At 32.7% G+C, this 24742-nt stretch overlaps 1 protein-coding gene across 1 annotated transcript; it reads left to right on the forward strand.

Moving 5' to 3' along the window:
• Positions 1 to 17934: 17934 nt before the first annotated feature.
• LOC108839215 (precursor of CEP11) lies at positions 17935 to 18563 on the forward strand. The gene has a single exon (XM_018612026.2). The coding sequence runs from the start codon at positions 18003 to 18005 to the stop codon at positions 18321 to 18323; it is 321 nt and encodes a 106-aa protein (XP_018467528.2). The 5' UTR covers positions 17935 to 18002; the 3' UTR covers positions 18324 to 18563.
• The last annotated feature ends 6179 nt before the right edge of the window (positions 18564 to 24742 follow it).

Here is a 24742-nt window from a genome sequence, read left to right on the forward strand (position 1 = left end):
ATTCTAGACCCTAACTCACAAACCCTATCTACCAAAATCTAAACCATAATTCCTCACCCCTAAACCCCAAGCACTAAAATATAAACCCTATAAATATATGTGTCTTTTACCTTTTAATGTGTTTTTTTGTGTGATATTTTGAAACAAAAAACTTATTTTAATTCTATCATAGTATATTTTTTATTTAATTTCAGAAAGCTAACCTTACAAAACGAAACCAAATATCCTGGGATTTATTAACTTGGTCTCAAGTTATATTGGACCAAAAAGTGTTAAAGTTAATAATAAATAAACATAAGATAGACAAATAAAGTGATTCAGATGGTGAGTGAGATTCGAATAGTGATTAAAAGGTTCCCTCACTAGCCGCTATAAATATTTCGTAGGCTGCAACAACTAGTGGGATAATCAACTAGCATCATGCTAGTACTACTCTTTTTCAATATTTGGCAAAGGTATAGTAGTCTTAACTAATATTAGACATAATTATGTCGGCGGGTTAAAAAAGAGACATAATTATGTCAATAACACAGTTCATATCGTGTATTTCTTCATTTATACATTTTTATCTAACTATATAGTACGGTGACAACAAAATCGAACAATATATAGTCTCAAGTCGCAACTACGTACATAGTAACTATATATGTATCTTGCTGAAAACAAAGATCACACATACTTCAAGATTATGTCTTGAGTTATTTTATTATTACTGGCAAAGAATACATGAACTATATCCGAAGAGAAGAAAACAAACTTAATGCTTATTTATTCCACAATACACACTCTACTATTGAATTATGAAATTCTACTTTGTACTTAATTGCTTTTGATTAAAAAATTTAACGGTGATAGATGCACGACAGCCTTGAAAATCAACCTAATGCTTATTTATATGGTGGCGCCTGGGCTTGCTTAACGCCAACATCCTCTATGGCCTCCTCTTAGTTTCGAGTAGCCAAGTTTTTATTTTCACTCTTTATTCTTTTCTTGTTATAATCATTAGGATTTGCAATATATATACCTAGAGAGAGACATTTTATTTAATTTATTAATTTAAGCATGGCATCAAGAATTTGTGGTGTACAGAAGACAAGTGGATCCATACAAGACACTTCCGAAAAGGCAGGAGACGAAAGAATAAAGCTTAGATTCGACTGCACACTTGGGGCTTCACATATATGCAGTGTAATTAAAGAAGGTGCACGGTTGGAAACTTTAATTAAATTTTTCTTACATACATTACATTTCGATGAGTAAGAGTGTTTGTTGTATTGCATTTGGAAGATGTTTACAAGATGACTTCATATACAACATTTTTCTGACACATATCCATTGTAATGATTAATAGTGTTTATTGTATCGCATCAGCTGGAAGATAATTACAAGATAATTTCATATACAAGTTTGCTGTGTTGTAAATTTTGTCCCATAAATTCTGGTCTAATAAGACATAGAGGTCATAAACCAAGCGAAAAGGCTAAAGTGGAAGATACATGAGAGTAAGAAGCAAATTTGCAAATTTAGATCCACACGGAAGAAAAGACACGATCAAACCAACACAGTCCGACCCAACGTTGATTCCAAAGTGGACTAAAGACTTAATAAAGCGCTTTAACTTATAAGTTATAACTAGGCGATTTTCCTCTCAGACGAGCTTCTCGAGAAGGGCTTTCTGCACGTTTTGAAAAGTCACTTTCCAACCTTTTACCCGCCAGTTCTTTACCTGTTATGGATTGATTCCTCTGCTTTTTCGCCTGCTAGTTCAAATTGTTCCCTGTTTTAGTATTATCCAGCAGACCGTCAACGAGCTTGGCCAATTAACCACCGGGTTCTTCCCCCGACCCGTGGTCGGAGGGACCGCCGCCGGCCGTCTCCAGCTCCTGTCGATAACCGGAATGAAGATTTGCAGGTCAAACCGGGCGTTTCTTTGCTACACTGAAAGGCGTTTCTTGCCTACCAACAGATTTTGATACAGGGGTTCATGTCCTTTATCTCTTTTGAAACCACTGCCTCCCAAGTAATAGAACGGAAGGCAATCTCTCCGGTGGTTCACCTCTAAAAGAAACAACGCTAAGCTACCTCTTATCTCGTCTCACGAGACCAATCTGCTTCCACTATGCAACGAAGAATTTCTGCAGCTGAAAAAGGAAAGCAAATCTGTTCAGATGAACAACAGGCGCCAAGAACAGCTCGGATTCGAGCAGAACTTCCGGCAAACAACGCTTTAATGGACAAATGTTCACTTACTTTGATCGGAAGAATCACAAATCCCTCAGTCCAACGGATCTGGCCGCTCATCTCTTTCTTCACAGACCTCTGGAAGTCTGATGTAAGACCAGTTGGAGCAGATCTTGGAAATGGCCTTTTTCAGTTTCAATTTGAGCGCGAAGAGGATCTACTACAAGTACTGGAGAAAAGACCATACCATTATGCTAGATGGATGGTTATAGTCCAGAGATGGGAACCTACTCTTTCCAACTCATTCCCTTCTATGATTCCATTTTGGATCAAAGTACAAGGAGTTCCCATCCACCTCTGGGAGGAAGGAATCTTACGTAGTATCGGAGATGATATAGGCAACTATATATGCTCTGAAATTACTCCTCTATCCATGAGGCTACGAGCACAAGTTAATGGTCGCCTCCCCCTGATAAAATCGACGGTCATTGAGTACTCCAATGGAGATGAAGTTACTGCAACTCTAGTGTATGAAAAGCTTGAGAAGCACTGCTCTACATGCCTGCGATTGGATCATGATATAAGCGATTGCTTAGAAGAAAAGGCAAGACAGAGAGCCTCCAAAGCTTCCGTGGAGGCAGAACAGAGTAAACAACTCTCATACCCCTCTGTCAAAGAGCCGAGAGATGAACCGGTTAATGAACCTAAAAGTGTTGCCTTCCAATTCTCTGCCTCCAATAGAGCTGACATACAGGAGAGGCGACCTCCTAGGCACCCTAAAGATATACCAATGCGAAAAACCTACAAAGCACAACCAAAGGAATGGCAAGAAAGAGAGCCCTCTAGACGCTCCTACTACTCCAAAGATCAGCCCCGTAAGGACGAACGCTACTACCGCCAACAACGAGAATCAAATAACCAAAGGTCTCACTCCAACTCGCACACAAGAAGCTTCTACAGAGAAATCCCAAGGAAAGCAGCATTAGTTCCTGATAATACATCAAGCTCCATAAGAAACAAAGCTGGTCATTGTGAAAAGGGGATTCCCTTACAAGAAAACTCTTCTATACTGCCTGAAGATGCCATTCAAAAGGCAAGAGGAGAAGTGCGTGATGCTATGTTACAATACACCTCAAGCGCTGACCCCACTGAAAGGGAAGCACGAAAAGAAAGAATGAGACAAGCAGAGGAGCAGGGAGAAGTGGAAGAAACTGCAATTCTAGTTGCTCAAGCGTCTATCATAGCTGCATCCCAAAGACAAGTTGAGGAACAGAGCAATGTTACACCTGAACGGGTCCCAGCGACTCAGCGTTTAGGAAAAGCTGCTTCTCAGGAAAGAATCCCAGCTACAAAACGGCTTGGACCCCTACTCTCCCCAGGAGCTGATGGCGAACAGTTAAGTCCTCCCACTGGTGATCTCCCTCCCAGTTCAGAGCGTATACCAGTTGCTAGACGTCTAGGACCAGTCGCAGAAACGCAAAGAGATGCTGACACTATGGACCCATCCTCCGGAGAACGGAAGAAACGAGGACGTCCACCGGGAAGTAAAAATGTCCACACAAAATCAAACCCAACAGTTGCTTCGGGATCACGTAAGCGCAGAGTTGCGCCCAAACCATCTCCGGTGAGAAGATCTCCAAATACATCGAGGACTAAGGCAGGCGTAGGACCATCTAGAGGAAAGAATCAAGCAGGAACTTCTGCCACAAGCTCAGAGAACAGACCTATTTGCAAGATGATCCCACCAACATCTCGAAGGAAGAGGATGGATTTTCAAACTCCATCCATTCCCGGTCCTTAAAGATAGTGAGCTGGAACTGTCGGGGTTTAGGGAATCCCCAGACAGTTCGACGTCTAAAAGAGATTCATCGCACTGTATCTCCAGACATTTTTTTCCTCTCGGAAACAAAAAATCCCGACCTCTTCGTACTCAACAAAACGCAACAGTTGGGTTACGAACACTATCATCTCATTCCGCCAACGGGTCACGGTGCGGGTGGCTTGGCAATATTCTGGAAGCAAAACATCAAACTCCACATACTTACCTCCAATGCAAATTTCATTGACACTTGTATTGAGTATGAGGGAAAGTCTTTCTTTGGAGCATTTATTTATGCAGACACTAATGATGTAACCAGAAGGCTGTTTTGGAACCAATTGGTGTCCCTTATGAATACCAGAGATGATTCATATTTTGTCACTGGTGACTTCAATGATATCCTCAATAATGCAGAAAAAGAAGGAGGGCCTGCCAGACCTGAAGGATCCTTTGTTGATCTGAGATCTTTCTACTCAGAAGGAGACTTATACGATTTACCTCACTCGGGAGACTTCCTCTCTTGGAGAGGTCAAAGAGGTGATCACTTGGTGAGATGCAGGCTGGACAGAGCAGCAGTGAATAGCGCTTGGGCGGAACTTTTTCCAACAGCACGCAGTCAATACTTGGACTATGAAGGCTCAGACCACAGACCCCTAGTTACCATCTTGGAACCTGAGAGGAAAAAGCGCAAAGGAATGTTTCGTTACGACCGCAGACTAAAGGATAATATGGAAGTCAAAGCGCTGGTGGAGTATACCTGGAAAAACTCTGGGCACACGTCCATTAGAGAGAAGATCTCTGCAACTAGATCAGCAATTGTGGAATGGAGTAAAACCCAGTACCGGAACAGCAGAGTTGTGATTGATCGGAAGAAACATGAGCTTGAACAAGCAATGATAAGCCCAGTAGGAGACCAAGAACTAATCAAGAAGATAAATGACGCCTTGAATGAAGCTTATCAGGCGGAGGAGGAATATTGGCGACAGAGAAGCCGGTTACTTTGGTTAAAACTGGGTGACCGTAACACGGGATACTTCCATGCGGTGTCAAAAAATAGAAGGCGGGCTAATACTTTTGCGGTACTGGAAAGCTGCAATGGCGAAATGGTGTATAAAGAAGGCGATATCACAAAAGTCATTGTCGATTATTACCACTCTCTGTTCTCAACGGTGGCGGGTGAAAGAGGAAAAACAGTTACCTATGCTCTTCAGCGTATGGTCTCAGATGATGACAACAGTAGGCTCATTAGCCGACCAACCCCTCAAGAAATCAGAGATGCAGCTTTCTCAATTCATGCTGATAAGGCCCCGGGGCCAGATGGTTTCTCCGCTAGTTTCTTCCACTCAAATTGGGAGACTATAGGACCGGATATAGTACAGGAAGTACAAGATTTCTTCGACTCAGAAATTATCCCTCCGCGAATCAACGAGACAAATATTAGGATGATACCGAAGATTTTGAGCCCGCAAGCAGTGGCGGACTACCGGCCAATTGCACTCTGCAATGTGCAATACAAGATCATCTCTAAGCTACTGACGCGACGATTACAGCCCATCCTCTCCTCTATTATATCAGAGAATCAGTCAGCCTTCGTTCCAGGCCGAGCTATCTCCGATAACGTGTTGATCACACATGAGGTGCTGCACTTCCTGAAGAATTCAGATGCAAAGAAACGTTGCGCTATGGCGGTCAAAACGGACATGAGTAAAGCCTATGACCGCTTAGAATGGGAGTTCATTGAGCTAGTACTCACACGATTAGGCTTTGATGACAAGTGGATCAGGTTAATCATGCAGTGTATATCGACTGTTACATACTCCTTCCTTATCAACGGCTCGCCTAGGGGAAGGGTTCAACCGAGCAGAGGCATCCGTCAAGGAGACCCTCTTTCACCGTACATCTTCATTTTGTGCAGTGAAGTGCTCTCGGGACTATGTAATAGAGCAAGTGAAGAGGGTTCTCTTAAAGGGATCAGAGTTGCAAGGGCATGCCCCCGAGTCAACCATCTCCTCTTCGCTGATGACACTATGTTTTTCATCCAAGCAAATAAGAAGAGCAGCCAAGCCTTACGCAAGATCCTACGACAGTATGAAGAAGCCTCCGGTCAGACTACTAATGCAACCAAATCGTCTATATCTTTCTCGAGAAGAACTCCGGAATCACTGAAGCTAATGGTGAAGGGCGAGTTGGGTATCCAAAATGAAGGCGGTGTAGGTAAATATCTTGGGTTACCGGAGCACTTTGGAAGAAGAAAGAGGGATCTCTTCACTTCCATAGTAGATAAAATCAGGCAAAAAGGGAAGAGTTGGACTAACCGATTTCTTTCCAAAGCTGGAAAGTTAACGATGGTTAAGAGTGTTTTATCGCCTATTCCTTCTCATGCTATGACCTGTTTTAAACTCCCGGTATCACTTTGCAAACAGATCCAAACTGTTGTAACAAGATTTTGGTGGGATGACAAGGAGGGCCAACACAAAATGGCATGGACTTCTTGGGACACGATGACGAAACCGAAAGCAATTGGAGGACTTGGGTTCCGAGACTTCTTGGCTTTTAACGATGCCTTCTTAGGTAAGTTAAGCTGGAGAATCTAACATAACCCGGAGATTTTACTGTCCAGAGTGCTTATGGGCAAATACTGCAATGAGGAGAGCTTCTTAAGCGTGACAGAGAAGAAATCGATCTCCCACGGATGGCGCGGAGTCCTTCTTGGAAGAGATTTGCTTAACACAAACATGGGATGGGTGGTTGGCAACGGCCTCTCGATTAAAGCATGGCAGGAACCGTGGCTGAGTGTATCGGAACAGAAGCAACCAATTGGTCCCGCTGCGGAACCCTCAGCCAACATCCTCGTAGCAGAGCTTTTTCGTGAAGGTACTAGAGACTGGAGCATTGAACGAATCCAAACAGTCTTCCCTGAATGGGAGGATACCATTCTGACCATTAAGCCAAGTATCTCTGGAGCTCCCGACAAACTGATATGGTTGGGCACTAAATCGGGAGAATATACTACAAAGTCTGGCTACCACACGGCGATTAAGTTGCGCTCAAACATGGAAGAACATACTCAAGATGCAGGGGAAATAGAATGGTTCAAGTCTGTGTGGAACCTCCAAACCTCGCCAAAGGTGAAGATGTTCCTGTGGAAGTTGTTTCACAAAGCTATACCTGTAGGAGAAGCCCTTGCAGCTCGACATATCACCTCTGACGTTTGTTGCAAACGCTGCGGAGCATTGGAATCTATAGATCATCTGTTTCTTCATTGTCCTTTTGCACAGAAAATATGGGCATCTACCCCATTTGCAACGGAGTTTGAGTATAGCGGATTGATAGATTTGAATGATGTTTGGCTTGACCTGTGTGGAAAGTCATGCTTACCTCCCACAGGTGTCGTCACAACTCAGCTGGCGCCATGGATCATCTGGCAAATTTGGATTGCCCGTAATCAATTAATCTTCAATGGCAAGTCCTATACCGAGGAGGAAACGTTGACAAAAGCTGTGACCTTAGCACGAGAATGGCAGAATGCTCAGGACCCGAAGCTACCCTCAAAACAGAGGATAAACACGACTCCTTCTTCCACGCCGGCGCAGTGCCCGATTTTAAACACAGATGCAGCATGGAGAGCAAGCTCGAACCTTGCAGGATTTGGTTGGACACTTCGAGACTCAACTGGGTCCTCTTCGTTCACAGGCTATGAGAGATTTGTGGGATCAGCTCTAGTGGCGGAAGGACTGGCTCTGAGAGAAGCTCTAATGCGATGCAAAGAAAAAGGAGTCAAGAAAGTGATATGTGAATCGGACTCCAACCAGTTGATTGTAGCTGTTAATGCAGGAGGAATGCAACCTGAACTCTATGGTATTGTCTCAGATATCCTTGAGCTGGCTAGCTCTTTTGATGTTATCAAGTTTGTCTGGATTTCCAGAAAACGTAATTGTAATGCTGATAAACTAGCAAAACTCAGTTTGGTGGAGGTTGAAGCTTTTATGGCTGTCACCTAACATCTTTATGGTTTAATATAATTGTGTTTCAAAAAAAAAAAACTTATAAGTTATAATGGTCGATTTCACCGAACCAAATGCCAATACATGCCAAATTAAACACAGTAGATTTCAAGTTGTAAAAACAAAATGAAGATAGAAAACAAAGACATCAGATTCTCTTGAAGATAGAAAACAAAAACAAAGTAGATTAGTCACACCATCAGCTCATTTCTTTTCTCTTGATTCTTGTAAAAAAGTTGGTTTTGTATAGTTTAGTTCTTTCCTCTTGAATTAATGCTGCTTATTTCTAAACTAACAGCGGTTTTGAAAGAAAAAAACTGGTTTCTGTATACTTGTTTTATATTCACTCTATTTTTAATAAATGTTTCTTTGACATTTTCACACATATTAAAGAGTTTTTAATTAAATTACATTTGTTTGACTAATAGTTTTGAGATAAATAAAAATTATTTATAAAATTGATACAATTTGCAATTAATATTAAGATGAAAATCAGTATAGTTTAAATTAGAATTCTAAAATGATTTTTTTGTTTAACAAAAAAAATTGTCAGAATAACACTTTTTATAAAACCGAGGGAGTATAGGATATGCTTTGTTCACTTACCATAGATGATATGGAACTAAGATTTTCATAGATGCTGATAAGTTTCTTACTTGTGACTATTATTTACCTACATTGGAATGCTTGAAAGATTGATTTAGAAGTTTTTATGATTAATATACAAGTTTTCATATAAAATGTATGGAAAACTTCAAAGTAACACATGGTAGAGACATGTCTTCACAAGTGAAAGCCCGCTTATACTTTTTTTTTTTTGAACATAAGCCCGCTTATATTTTCATCGAACATAATCACAAACTTGCCCCCACAAAAAGCCTCTTGTTCTTTGATCCCCAACAATATCATCGTTTGGGATTTGCTTATCTCACATTTTTAATACAACTAGATAATCACCCGCGCTACGCCGCGGTTTTTCTATAAAATTAAAATTATCACTACAATTTATTTTGATCTTTAATAAATAAAATATTTCCCGATATTGTAAACATAATATTTCTTAAACATTCACATAGGTTGCATGAAAATTCAGATATAGATACGTTTCAAAAAAGTTTTGGAATCAAAATCTTTTGGAAACTCGTAAAAACTCATTAGAAACTCGTTTTTGAAAATTGTATTTTAAAAACTGAATGGAGACTTGCGTTTCCACTTTAGAAGCTTGTAATTTTGTTTTGGAAATGTGAAAAATGCTTTTTAAAACAAATTTTGTAACTTGTATCTTTATTTTGAGTTAAGCTACTCAATATTTAAGTATTGGATATCTGCTATTTTAAAATTTTGATATGATTTTGATGTTTAACTATTATATTTTTTTCATTTTTATATACTTAACATAAAATTGTTATTTGTCAATTTTTATTCTTTGATATACTAAACAGAAAAATAATTGTACTCATATATCAGTTAATTATATATGTATATACATATTAATTATTAACATTATCATTCTTAAAAAAATAAATCATGTTTCCGTGTTTCAAAACGTCTCGTTTCTGCGTATTCATTTCCGATTCCATGCAACCTAGAATTCACATCATAACTATTGTGGTTAGAATTAACTAAATTGCACTGTTTTGATTTTTGAAAATTTGAATTAACCAAAAGGCTTGAACTATAAATCCAAAACTATTTTGAGTGTGTTTCTTTAGTAGCTATGTTTATTTTATCTAAGTTTAGGTTAACTCTTAAACTTACACAATATTTACAATTCAATACCAAAAAAAATTAAATAAATTATCTTTGATTATGAAAAATGACTAATTATTTAAAAATCGAATTCATTCTTCTTTTAATCCAAACTACTTCCTATAATCTAGCTTACCAATAAATGATACTATAAAATTTAATTAAGTTTACACCTTAGTATCTTCCTTTTTTACATTCCTTTATAAACGGAAATATAAATATATATTTTCAATTTCAGACTGATTATAAACTTTTTATAACTAATATAATAAATAGATACGAAATATGTGATTAAAATCAGAGAGTACCCATGATTTCTGTAATATCTATTTTCATAATTTTAATAATATATATTGGTAATTAGTTTATTCATTTAAAATTTTAGCATAATATTTTTTAACCATCTGTAGTTAAATTTCCCATTATTTAATGAATAAAAATAAAAACTAAAATAATCAATTTTATAACATATAAATAAAATACAAATTAATCTGTTAATATATTATTGGTAGTCTATTTTAATATAAATAAAATATAATTATTTATAAATATGATAAAATAAATATGATAAGAAATATAGATGATATAATTGATGGTATAAAAACAAAATATAATTTTTTATGTAACAAATAAAAATTTATGTTTTAAAAAATAAAACAATTATATAATACATATAAATTATAAATATATTTTAATAAATTATAAAAAATAACTTAGTCGTAAAAAATGAAAATAAACATCTGTACGGTTACACGGTTCCAAAAAAATATATTTGTGCGGATATACATGTTACATTCTAAAAATATGGATGACATCACAATGCAAACTATAAAATTATTGTATTTAGAAGTATCATATTAAATAATTACTTAAATGGATAAATTTTAAAATATATATTATCTTTAATACAAATGATTATTTATTTATAAAAAAGTAAAAACAAAACCCGCCCGGGTGCGCGGTTTCGGTTCGGTACTTGTCGGATCTGAATAATTTCAGATATATCCAAAATAACCGTAGAAAAATCGATTCCAGTTTGGTTTTAGCTATTTTTATCTGAATAGATCTAAAATGAGTGTTTTTACCAGACTTATTTGAATACTCGAATCAATTATAAGAAAATAAAACTTATAAATATCAAAACTCTAGAATTAAATAAAAGCAGACTTGAATAAATTCACAAGAAAATAAAACCAGTCTTGAACAAACTAAAATCTCCTTTTATTTAATGAGTCTACGAACTAAAGTTCGTGTAGTCGTTCGGATCTCGGGTGATACCCGATCCGACTTGATATCCGAAACATAAATGAAAGCATATTCAATCAAGTATTTCATAATATTCGGATCTGATCTAAAACTCGATTTTTTGGATCGGTAGCTGTTTTGGATCGGTAGCTGTTCGAAACTTTGGGTCCGGGAAATATGGCTATGCCTACTTATACATACATTGTTTTTATGATAGTAACGCTTAGGGCTGGGCAAAAAATCCGAACCCGAAAAACCGAACCAAACCCGATCCAAAAAAGTAGCACCGAATCCGAACCGAAATTGATTAAATATCCGAACGGGTTCAAAATTTTGGTATTTAAAGAACCGAAACCGAACCCGATCCGAACCTAAGTATTGTGGATACCCGAATGTATCCGAAATAAATTTATATACTTAAATATATACATTATTTTATATATAATGTATATTAAAAATATTAAAAATATATAAGATACCTTTAAGTTTTCCAAGATACTCGAAAAATATATGCAAATAGTCAAAAGTAACTGTTTAAATAGCTAAAGTATACTGAAAACACCAAAAATAGTTAAATATCTATTGATTTTTTATCCAAATATTCAAAGAAAACCAATTTATATGTTAAATTAAGATATTTTGACATATATGTTATGAAAATTTATATGTAATATATTATCTCTCTTATAGATTTTGAAAATTTTAAGTATATAATGGATTTTGAAAATTTAAAAACATTTTAAATGGGTTATCCGAACCCGAACCGAACCCGCAAAGATCCGAACCGAACCCGAACCAAAATTTAGAAATATCCGAATGGGACTGAAATATTTAACCCCGAAAACCCGAAACCCGAATGGACTGAACCGAAACCCGAATGGGTACCCGAACGCCCAGCCCTAGTAACGCTATCATTAGTATTCTCTAGTGCTCTCTAAACCGGACTCTCTTTCTTTTGACTTTGTTAAACACATTTCAGAAATCATTTACATTGATATCTCACCAGTCGTAATAATTGCTAAAAAACAAAAAAAAACATTTTTGGACGCCGTGCTTACGAACAATCTTTATCTGCATTTCTTAGTTGATTGGTAGTAGACCTGGTTCGTGTTCAACTGACTTGATGTACTACATAAATCTTTCACCTATATCCATTAAGTTAAAATGCATTCTTGAAGTTCTAAAAACATTTGGTAGAAGTTATATTAACAAAGCGATTGTAAGCTCTATTTCATATTACTCTAAAGATGTGTTGGTTCCAGAAACTATTCTTGTGAACCATAGGGAAAACTCTCTAAACCATGATAATAGTAGTAAAAATGAAAATAATAAATGACCAGTTTGACAATCGAGAAATTATGTTATTCTAGTGAGATAAATAAGAGCTCATAGTTTTAGTACAAGTATACGATATGCCGAGAACAAATTACCTATCCACAACCAAAGTTACCCAAAAGTTACTATATATTCCATTACCAAATGTTTCTGGGCAAAATTATATGTATTATATCTTAGTATAATTTATCAACCCTATCAGTGTTAAACACCAATTCATAGCAGCAGATATCTATCTTTTTCAAAAGGACAGTGAAACTTTAGCTAGAGGTAGGCGATCAAGCACATATACCACTTACATTGATCAACTTAACAGAATTTCTTAATCTGGTGAACATCCATGAAAATATGAGGTTGGATGTTAAACGTAGACGACGCATAGCATCTTCACCTACTTCCTGCAATGTACAAATCACTCTGGTGTTAATGGATTGCACAAACTCTGACCATTTTCACTGTACTTAATCCTGAAATACACTTAACACTATCATAAGAACAACTGCAGAGTCTCCACAAGATCCTGAAGTGATCTAAATCAATAAAGAAAACTAACTTTATGGAAAATAAAGAGAACACAGTATAAACTAATCTATCTTTGGCTCAGACTATTTAGATGCAGAACAAAGCATCATGTCTAACTGTATATCTAGATTCTCAGGAGGAAAGTATATTGTTTAAAGATTATTGATTGAATCTTTAACTTGGTGATTAGGCCTTTGGAGATGAAACGATTGACAGAGGAGATAGTTGCGGTGACTCGAGAGCGTCCATAAGCCAAACATCAAGGCCGTTAGTGGCGAGTTGTGCGATTCCTGAACCCATCTGACCAGCACCCACTACTCGAACACTATATCTGCCATTATCTTCCCCGATTCGCCGGAGATGGTAGGTAGTCTCTCTGCAAACTACAATTGAAAGAGATAAGTTCGTAAGCTTGGCTTGGTCTCTAATGAGCTACGAATAGGAGTGGGTGAGTAGTCGATTTGTCTAACCTTTGATGCTCTCCGGATCCGCCGCTGACACGACTACCTCCTCAGAAGAAGATGCTTCATCTTTGGCATCGTTCCTCATTGACAAACTGATCTCTCTCTCAATATCAAAAAAAAAGTAAAGCAGAAGACAAATCTCAGCCTGTTGTAAAATATAAGAAAACTATATAAGTCGATAGAAGTATATACCCAGAAAGTTATTGTTTAATGAATTGGTTCTCTTTGATCTCTTATGTGTCGATAACAAAATCTACATGTATTAATAAAATAATTTGATTGGATACTCAAGTTTTTTCAGTTATTGACATGTCTCTCTCACATGTCTCTAAAAATCTGATGTGTCAATACCAGGAGAGAAACTTGCTTCATTACTGTGTGGATTATCTCAGCTATGTGAATGTAATCACTCCCGCGTTACGAGTGTGGAATGATTTAAAAGGGTGTCAAGGTCAGATGTTCCTATTACAATCTGATTGTTGATATATGTCTATTTAACACGACAATTCCCTCAACTGCTTTCCTATATTCACTGTTTCATAAAATCGTCTGAGCTAGTTGATTAGGTGGTGCTCAACCTTCCAAAACCATAATAATTACTTGTAAACCGTTTAAAATATTAAAATATTAAAATAATAATTATTTATTGTTTATAAAAGTTACATTATTATTTATCAAATAAAGTAAGCATTAATTTATTATTTTAAATATTAAATATATTATTAGTTAAATATATCATAGAAATTAAATAATGTGAATTTTATTATTTGTAAATCATACTAGTTATTAGATTACAATATATTGTTATAATTTGTAACATAACTGCTTAAATAAGAATCCGAATCTGTGATATAACGTTTTAGACGTTGGGGGTTAAATTACTGTCCATTTTGTAACTTTTTAAGACTAGATCACATAATACAAAGAAACAAACGATATGTCACATTCTTCCACTGAGGTCTGTATCACGCAACCAGAACCGGTCCTTGGACCAAGCCAAGCTATCAGTTGCTTCTGACATTTATCATAAAAACAATTTTGGTCACATTTTTCTAAAAATTTTCTCTCAGTCTGGTGGTAAAATCTAAAAACTCTAGACTCTCCTAGCTAAATCCAGGATCGTATCTCCCTTAAAGCAGCCATTTTTTTACTTTGCTTCTAGTCCTGGTTTTCCTAGGACCGGCTTTGCACGCAACAATGGCCGTGCCTATGTGAATGGATGAAATAGCTAATTTGGGATCTTTGAGTTCCTCCAAGCAAACATTTACATGTTTGTGACAGACTGACAGTTAAAGCCGTCATTGACATGGTTGTTAGTCTTGCTTTATACAAATGAACAAAACATATTAAAATTGATTGTTATGTTGGCCATCGTACTATTAATAACCTACGTTTTCGGTCCATGTATCGATCTCCTATCCATGTTAATGCTGAAATTTTAGTTCTCCAGTGACTAAAACTTAAACCCAAGTGGTTTTACCATATTAAATTTTACCATCAAATTAATCACCATTCGATCACAAACACCGAAGCATCATTCTCTTGAAAACATAAAAATATTAATATTTTAGTTATTTTTAATTAGTAGCTTTGTGACAAATATTACTTGGATATCTTTAGAGTATTTCTTGTGAGAATTTACCATTATACATTTTCTTAGAATCACATTTATCCGAATATATAAAGATTATAAACATTTGATACAGTATATATGTGTATATACAAAGACTAGAAGCATTGTTTCCCTGTTGAGCTAGCAGCCTAGCACTATCGTTTGTATTTAAAAATACCTTTTGTACCTTGACCTCTTAATAATACTAGAGAAACTCTCAGGAAATATTTAAAATTTGAATTTAAAAACTAAAGAATATATAACACATACGTACTTGAAAAAAGGCAACAAACCTCTCTCCTTATTTCCTCCGTCTTCTCTCTAAAATTTCTACCAACGTGATTTGTGTATTTCGGCTGGCGATTTCAGCTACCCTACCCACCGTCGGTCCGGTTTTTATTTATAGTTTTATTTACTTGTTTTGTCTTGGTTTTAGATAAATGTTTGGTCTCGGCGTCGCACCTAATATACAGTGGTCGTCCAATTTTTTCTTCGGGAAACAGCATCTCCGACAGTGTCTGCGCTTCGCCCACTTTTGTTTCCGGAAGGAGGTGGTTTTCTCAGTACCGCTTATTGCCGGCTTGTCTCTCGGGTTATCTCACTCTTTGATCTACGAATCAAAAACACATATGCTACTCTGCCTCTCGTTCTGATATTTCTAACCGCATGCAAGTATGTGGAGTTGGAGAATCGATTGAAAGCGTTTTAATCATTTTGATGAATTCGTAGATTCAACAAGGTTATGAATCTCGTATACGTTGTTGTATACGAGCTTTAGTTTGGTTGTTTGGGTTGAATGGTCTCGTCCCGGATCCGACTCCGCTGTCGATGGTGTGTCGTCGTGTTGATGTGCTGGTTCTGGAGGAAGAAGAAGGGGTTTTCGGAAAGACGTGTGTTCTTGGATTGCGGTGATGTCGAACACGTGGAGGGTGTGTCGACTTCTTAATGTAATGGGTTTCTCTTAGGTTTCTTTTTCAGGTTTGGTGTTTAGTCGTTTGGGTCTTTTACTTTGGCATGTGTTGTAGTATCGTTTGAATTTGGTTCAATTGGGCCAAATATCGTTAATAAAATAATAGATGGCAAAAATTATAATAATAATAGCACATACGTACTAACCCTCAAAATCAAATTAATGGGAGTCTAGTTTAGCAAAGAAGGGAAAAGAGAATATTACAGGGAGGCAAACCTAACATGCAAATGCTTACAACTTTCCATGAATATCGAACACTTTATCGCGGAGGGGCTTGCGAACATTCATATTAACCATCAATTAATATCATAAATCATATAATAAAAATAACAAATATATATAGAGTGTGCATCTCAAACCATCACTTGCAAAACTACCATTCATTTTCCGTTTTCACATGTTTATGTCTCTTCTTTTCTTAGAACACTAGATTTCATTCAGTACGATATTCTTACATATAGTTTTTTTTTTCTTTCTGCTTAAGCCTTGATTCTTGCATATAGTTTCGATTCCACTTTTCACATATGCAACTGACCATTTAAAAATAAAGTCCAAAAACAAGGGTATGAGCTCATGTAACAGTAAGATAACGTAACTAACTTAACCTGTTCTGGTCTAAAACTTCTTGGAAAAAGTATATGAATTACTACAAAAAATGAAGAGATAGTTTCTTTTCAGGGCTTATGTATCTAGATCATTTTGAAACTTATTTTTCTCTTAGAAAATAATTACTAGCTACACTAACAATATGCCATCACATAACTACACATCTAAAAATAACAATGTATTAAAAACTACACTAATTATCTGAATTACATAACAACATCTGTAAACTACTATGTGTTATCTTACTAACTGTAACAACATATAACTTCGATAATCATAAAAGTATAATGTATTTGTAACTCGCTAATTTTCCATGATGCTCAATATACTTTAACATGTTATCCCATGTTCTATGATGTATAAAATTGCATTTTCTTCATAGTTGATCTATATGTGTTAATTTTGTTTTTTGATCATTTAGATATGTTTTATGTCTGTTTCTCAGTGAAATTTTGTTGGATAATGTCAAATTCCAAATCAGACACATTTTTATAGTATCAAAACTATATTATGGTATTAAAAAGATAGAACATATAAGAAACGGATGTTATCATGTGATTCATATAGTCCGTATGATTTCCAATATATTATTTTAGTGTATATATATGATTATGTGTGGTGTAGTATATTGTTCGTGTAGGTAACATTATTTACTATTTTCAAAGGTCATTTGGTGACTAGCTAGTTTAAACTGCTTCAATACTCATAAACTTTGAATTACAATACGTCAACCCTACAATTATAAACTCAACTTATCAGTTTCATTTTTCAACATCGCAAAGGAGATTAAGAACAATATGCCATATATTAATCATATACTACTAAAAGTTAAATAAAATTAAATATTAATATTGTAGTTTATATACTGTCCTAATTGTACTAGAATAAAATATCTATGTATATAAATAACTCTTGGATTACAATCATTAATCAAGGGCTATAGTCTAGTAGTTTGTTAAAAACATTGAAGTACACTCTGTCCTTAAATATTACTTAATCAGATATCATAAATCCCATAGTTTTGTTTTGGAACGCTAATCCAATAGTTTGTATAATTCAATATATATATATATATATATATATAGCATCAAATACTATGCGTAAACCAACATCTAGATTCATACATCGAATAACTAAGCACAATATGTCATTCAAATTAAATCAAACACTAGTTATTGTTTCCAATGAATCAGACATTAGATAGTAATAGTACGCGCGAGAATAAAATATTTCGGTGGTATATATATATATAATATAGGTCGTCGATTACAAAGTTACAATCATGGGGTCTTGCATGCTCCAAGAACAGTAAAGTTACGGTCGTTTTCCATCAATAACTTAGAAACATCGGAATCAACCGCCTAAGTCTAATTTGTCTTTAAATAGCCACATTTTCAACCTCAAAACTATAATCATTATTATTTTCATATACTTCTTGCGTTCAAACACTTTTAAACCTAAGTAACCATAGTATATATTTTTATTTATTTTGGATATGGCAAAGACCCTTCGTTTGATTTACTTTTTCCTTTGTATTCTCCTTTTCTGCGAATTCATCGACGAGGCGCAGGGAAGTCGTTTGAGGTGTCATCATCCACCAGATTATTCATGCAAGAAACGTTATAGCCATCATCATCCCCACCATCATCATAATCATCATAATCATCATCATTATCACAATGATAACTCGAATGAATCAGAGGGTCTACCACGAACCATCAAGACGAGGAAGAGGAATGATCTATACGGCGTTGATGCTTTCCGGCCCACCGCGCCAGGGAACAGTCCCGGTGTTGGCCACTCGATCAAGACTTGAGAAGTTTGAAGCTTTTAATATAGATTTTTTGTTGAACTTTAATCTAGATTTATTGTAATCTATATATCTCCTGCTCTTTGTCATTTTGTAAATAAATAGATTGTGGCATTTAGTCTCAATTCTCTGCCATTTCTAAATTTTATATTTTCGATCAGTATTGTATATATCTCGCGTATTGTTCTATTTTTTTTTTTTTTTGAGAAAGCGTATTGTTCTATTAGTTACAAGGGTTATTTCATATTAGCCAAAACATAATTACAAAAAAAAACTCAATCACTATATACTCTCTCGGGCTTATGTATAGATATATATATATATATATATATATATATATTTTATGTATAGATATATTTAATTTCTTACAATCATCGAATGGTTAAAGACCAATAAAAAAAGGGTATATGTAACGAGGATTCACAGCTACGTTTAACCTTATGTCTATCCGATACTTCTACACATAATAAAAATTTTGAAATGCAATCTACAAAAATTTAATAATTGAGTTGTAAGTTTCGTGTAGCTACAAGATGTTATCTGACGTATATAGATAGTATTGGAGTTAGGAACTTAACTAAAGGTTAGTACAGACGTCAATTTCATTTAGCTGTGTTACAACTTTAAGATGACTTAATCTTAGATATTTTCATATATGTCAGATCGTTTATTCATTATTTAGTAAGAAAATATCTTCCATTAGCCATACATCAATCCCTTGGATTATGAATAAGGGTAACGATTAGGTATATTTCAATTTCTTTTAGTAAGATATGTACAAACAGTGAGGAATCAATATCAATAAAAAGAAGAAAAAAGCTTTACAAACCTGAAATAACACAACTCAAAATGATTGATTGTCTGCAAATGTTATCTTTGATAGGATCCACAAAAAGAAGGGCGTATATCAAAAGCATATAAATATCTAACTCGAGGTTAAAGAAATTATACATAGATACATCTCATATATTCTTAAAGTTTCCGAGAAAGTTATACACAAAACATAGAGAATCTTAGAAGTGCACAGGTTAGGTTGCTACCGTTCACGACCGGTCCAAGTGGATACACCAATTGTGTAGTAGTTTATGATTTATTGCTCCCTATTCTTTTAGCCAGATTGTTGTAAAACGTTACACGAGGTTCTATTTTAGAAAAAGAAAACCAAGTTTTAAAAGGATCTAGGAAAACTCATTTCTTTCATTATTGGCATATTTTTTTTAAAGGAGTATCTCACCTTTTAGTTGATATAATTCTGTTATGTGACTAAAATTTAAATTAAATAAAAACATTCACACAATGTCTTATCTATGTTAATATCTCATGATTTTCGAACAATTGCGGCTAGTGCTGAAAAAAAAAAACTCTTCCCTTTCGTAGATACTGAGAACAATTGCGACTAGTGCTAAAGGAATTATCAACTCCCCACATAAATATGTATAATGCAAAACGTGGTTACAAAAAATTATATCTTTTAATTATCTTATGAGGTGACGCGAGAGGTTCGTATCCAAGGATGAAGGAATTTTTTTTTTGACAAAAGGGATGAAGGAATTGCAAGGTAAATGGACTATATTTTAGATTGTACATAGAATAGTTGGCTTATATTAGTTTACAACTATTGAGTTTTTTGAACTTTATATAACTATTAAGTATTTAACTAGTAGCATGCAATGCAACTATATATATAATTAAAAAACTATATATATATATATATTTTTTTTGTAAACTAAAAAACTATATATATGTAAACAGGTAATGTTTATTGTTTATTTTTGGGGCTACGCTCTGATTGATTATCAGTGTTTCAAAAAGATTACGATAAGTATCAGCAGAAAATGTTACCTCAGCCTAATGATAGTGGCATATACACTTTATCAAAAAATGACCGGTGACGATACCAACTTATATTTTACCAATATCCAGAAATCGTACCTAATATCCCAATCTGGTGTAGTGATGACTGATGAATGATACCAACTTATTTTTTTCTAATTTTTAAAAAGTAAATTACCAACTTTTCTTTTTTTCTCTAAGATTTTATCTAAGATATATAAACAAATGATACAAAAATACAACTATCAATGTCAAGTTTTCAGTTAGATTATAAGGTTTAGAGCAATCTCCAAAATACACTATATTATAAAGTTTCCAAAACTCTATATATAAAGTTTAAAGGTCATGTTATTTAAAAACAAGACTTCAAACTTAATTTCAAAATTATTTATATTTTATATTATAGTCCTTATATTTGTCATAATTAATTTAAATTCATAACTTTTGTAAATATAACTAAAACATATAAAAAATATTACAACATATTAATTAATAAATGTTATATTAAAATATAAAATTTTAAATAAAAATAACATAATTCATATTAAACTTCAAACAAAATACTATATTATTCCATAAAATATTTCCATAATGCATATATGATCAAGTAGTGTATTTCAAAGCAAAAAAAAAATAACTCTCTTTATTTTAAATTTGTAGCTTACAAACTAAAAGTTGTTGAAATCGGATGATTTTAATAAGTATTAAAATCATCCTATTTCAACAATCGGATGAGCTTGTAAACGCATTAGATCTGAACAAGAAAGTAAAAGAGGAAAACAAAATATTCATAAAAGAATTAATTTCTATTGATGATATTAATACTCGTGAATATATTCCATCGAACAAGAAATAATAGTACAAAAATATCAAAAACAACAACAACAACCACTTCGGTTACATAAAATTTGTTTGGAAAATATTTTGTAGATTTTTGAGGTTTGGATCAAACTTACGTGATTATTTTTGTTGTAGTAATATTTAGATTTGTGTAATAGTTATTTCTTCATGTATTTTTTTCAAAAATATTTTTTTCGTTTAGTTTCTTTTGTAGTGTTGTCTAGATCTAGTTTTAAAATATTTCAATCCTTATTTTAAAGTTTTATTCAATTTTATTTGTAAAATTTAAATTTATACAAAATGATTTTTTTATGAAATATAAAAAATTCAAGGATTAAAAAAGAAACAAAAAATTATTTAAGAATTATAAATGTGATCTGTAATTTTAGAGACCAAAATGAAAACAAAAATTTAAAGTTTTGAAGTAAAGAGCAAAATTTCATATTTAAAGTTATACCATGTCTTTTGGAGATGTTCTTGATGGAACTTCTTTTGTTTCAAGTAATCAACGTTCAAATATTTACTTTGACTTTTTGTCATCATTTATTTTTGACCTATCAAAAGTAAAAATCTAGTAAACTACCTAAAATACAGATTATAGTCCATCATTTCAGTTATAAAATATTAAAATTATGTTAAATAATTTGAGACAGATTAAATTAAATAAATGGATTATTCTATTTTGATTCCTACATATCTCTATTTATATGAAATTATAAATCTAATTATAAAATAAAATATTAATGGTTTACATGCCTAAAAGGCCAAACTCTAAGTATATTCAAAAATCTACATTAAATTTTTAATTTATGTTAACGAATTTTTTACCAACTATGTTTAAAAATTTAATATCCGAAAATTAAAAAAGTTATGAAAATAATAAACTCAAATAAATTTCCTAATACATGATTGCTTCATTTCTAGTTTAAATCTTAGATATTAAAACAAATCTAGTATGATTTATGAAAAAATGTATACCTACACGAATAAAATTCAGAACCAAATATTACAAAAAATTTAACATGAAAAAAAATTCTAAACTTAAAAGTAAAAAAAATTGTCATAAAATTGTTTCTTTTAGTTGTTTGAAAGAAAGAAAAATATATTTTCTTTTTTTGTCAAAAAATGTAAAATGTGTAGACTACATAAGGATTTTGATTATTATATTGGTAAAAAAATATAGATCAAATGAAGCGATAGAGAAAGAAGAAAATTAAGAAATAAACATTTTGAAAAAAAGAATAAATCAAAATTGTGATTAATTATAGACAGATATTGTAATATTACATAAAATATATATCATATTTTTGCTATGTCTTTATATGCATGGTTATATTCTAAATTGTATATGTGTGTTATACAATAATGAAAGTTCCCTTTGTTTTAATGTTTGCAATTGTACGTAAATGGATTAGTTTATGTAAGATGACTACTAGAATTTGTAAATTTTTGAATTTATTTGGATTTAAGTGTGATTTAGTATACTGGTTTAAGGACTAACAGTCGGTTTGTTTTATTAAATCAAACCTATTTGATTATTATATAGTTTAACTAAAAAAAATAAATACACAAAATTTACTAGATTTTCAAAAAATATTTATAAACATAAATATATATATATATATATATATATATATATCTTTTAACTAAAATGAATTTGATATAACAATATCTTTATATTAGTATAAAATTAATTAAATCTAAATATAATAAAATAAAAAATTGTTATGAACAGTAAATCAAGTTACAATTGATTAATTTTATTGTTTAAATTTTATTTTGTCTAATCATGTAAATTTTAAAAAAAATCAGAAATATTTTAAGATGAAGTGAAATTTATAATTATTCTCTATTTTTTTTGTCATCATAATTATTCTCTATATATAATGTAAAACCACCTACACTTTTTTTTGATCAAACAAAAAGTGTAGGTGGTTTTACATTATATATAGAGAATAATTATAAATAAGATGAAGTAAAACCACCTACACTAGTTTGAAGTTTGAACAATATTTGTCAAGTTGGTTAAAAGTAAGGTTCCAATAAATGTGTCGTACTTATAGTGATGTGCATTTCACCCGATAGCCGAATATGAATCTGAATTCTATTGGATATATGAACTCGAATGGATAATATCTAAATCCAAATATATATCCAAAAATAACCGAATATATGTATATTTAACCTTATATTTCTACTTTATTTCTCTTATTTTATTCAAAATAAAATAAAACTCTATAAATTAATAATGTTGGAACTTTGATATTTTATTAATTTATCAAGTTATCAAGCTTCCTTTTTAGATTTTTTTCTATTTTAAGATATATTTTATAAATTAAGGAAAATATTTGATTTTGGTGTATATACATTAATTAACATTTGAAAATATACGTTTTTATTAGTTTTATTATATTATTTTGGGAACATAAAATATGTTTCACAGAATTTACATGAGTTTTTAGGTATAATTTTACTAAATCTCATTAAAATATATTAAATGTTAAGAAAAATATAAAGATAATTCTATTGTGAATATAAAACTAACAATTTAATGATTGGTTTATATTTATATAAAATTTATATACATATAGTTATCTATTAATGTCAAATTTTGAACCGATCCAATTTAAAACCAAAATAATTTATTAATTTATGTTGTTTATTAATTTATCGAATACTAGTGTATAGAATTTCTACTGTATTTTTATTGATGTTGTACATGGTTCGAAATCAAATATACATATAGGCTATAGCTATGAACAAAACGATTCATTATTCACTTAAAATATATGTCAAGTTTTTTGTTTCGTGCACTAACAAAACTCTCATTCAAATTCTCTAAAACAAACTAAATCATTTTTTCCTATTTTCAACATTTTGTTTCAAAACATATTTAATTGTTTAACATGTTAAATTTTTTTAAAATTAGTTAAGTTTATTGTAAAATTTTAAGTATAATAAACTTGAGTAATGGAAATTTTTATTTTTCAAATCTAAAATATTCGAATCCAACACGAAATAACTGTATCTAAAGTAAAAATACCAAAATTCAATCCAATATATAAAAGATACCCAAATGGGTTTTAGACTTCTATACTGAAATATTTAAAAATCCAAAATACCTGACTCAAATCAGAACAGGTATCCGAACTCTCTGCGTACTGAAATTAGCAACCTCTTTGTACTAGTAAAGTTTTTTGTTTGACTAAACGAATTTCATGATAACACCAAAACTTGAATATATATTACTTTTAATTGAAACAATGCTATAAAACCAATAAATAATAAAGTAGCTAAAGAAGCACAAATTATCTGACCATAATGTTTTTGTGAAATGATATTTTATATTTATTCTTATTAGTTTTTTGTTATTCTTTTGCGAGGAATCAGAGAAAAAAATCACACACTGAAAAATATAAGTTTATATATATAGATACACATGTTGACAAAAAAAAATATATATATAGATACACATAGATATAATCTTAATTTGATAACAACTAAAATGAAGTGTATACGAAAAGATAGTTTGAAAAACCAAGGTAATACCCAAAGATCTGAACTGTAAAGCCTTGCTCTTTGGTTCTTCTTCCTCTTCTTCGTATGGAAGAAAGTGGCGGTATCTGCACGTCATGTTTTTCTTATGAAACAAATGGTAACAGGAACTTACTCATCAGTCTCTTCTTATCCACCGTCAGTTTCTTGTTCTACCATTTTATTAACATCGAAATTTAGTTAATTTAAACTGCAGT

Source organism: Raphanus sativus, chromosome 4, assembly GCF_000801105.2.
Source record: "Raphanus sativus cultivar WK10039 chromosome 4, ASM80110v3, whole genome shotgun sequence".
NCBI classification, from domain to species: Eukaryota; Viridiplantae; Streptophyta; class Magnoliopsida; order Brassicales; family Brassicaceae; genus Raphanus; species Raphanus sativus.

What these genes read in the sequence shown, in the direction of transcription:
- LOC108839215 (XM_018612026.2), top strand. Translation starts at nt 18,003, where the DNA reads ATGGCAAAGACCCTTCGTTTGATTTACTTTTTCCTTTGTATTCTCCTT.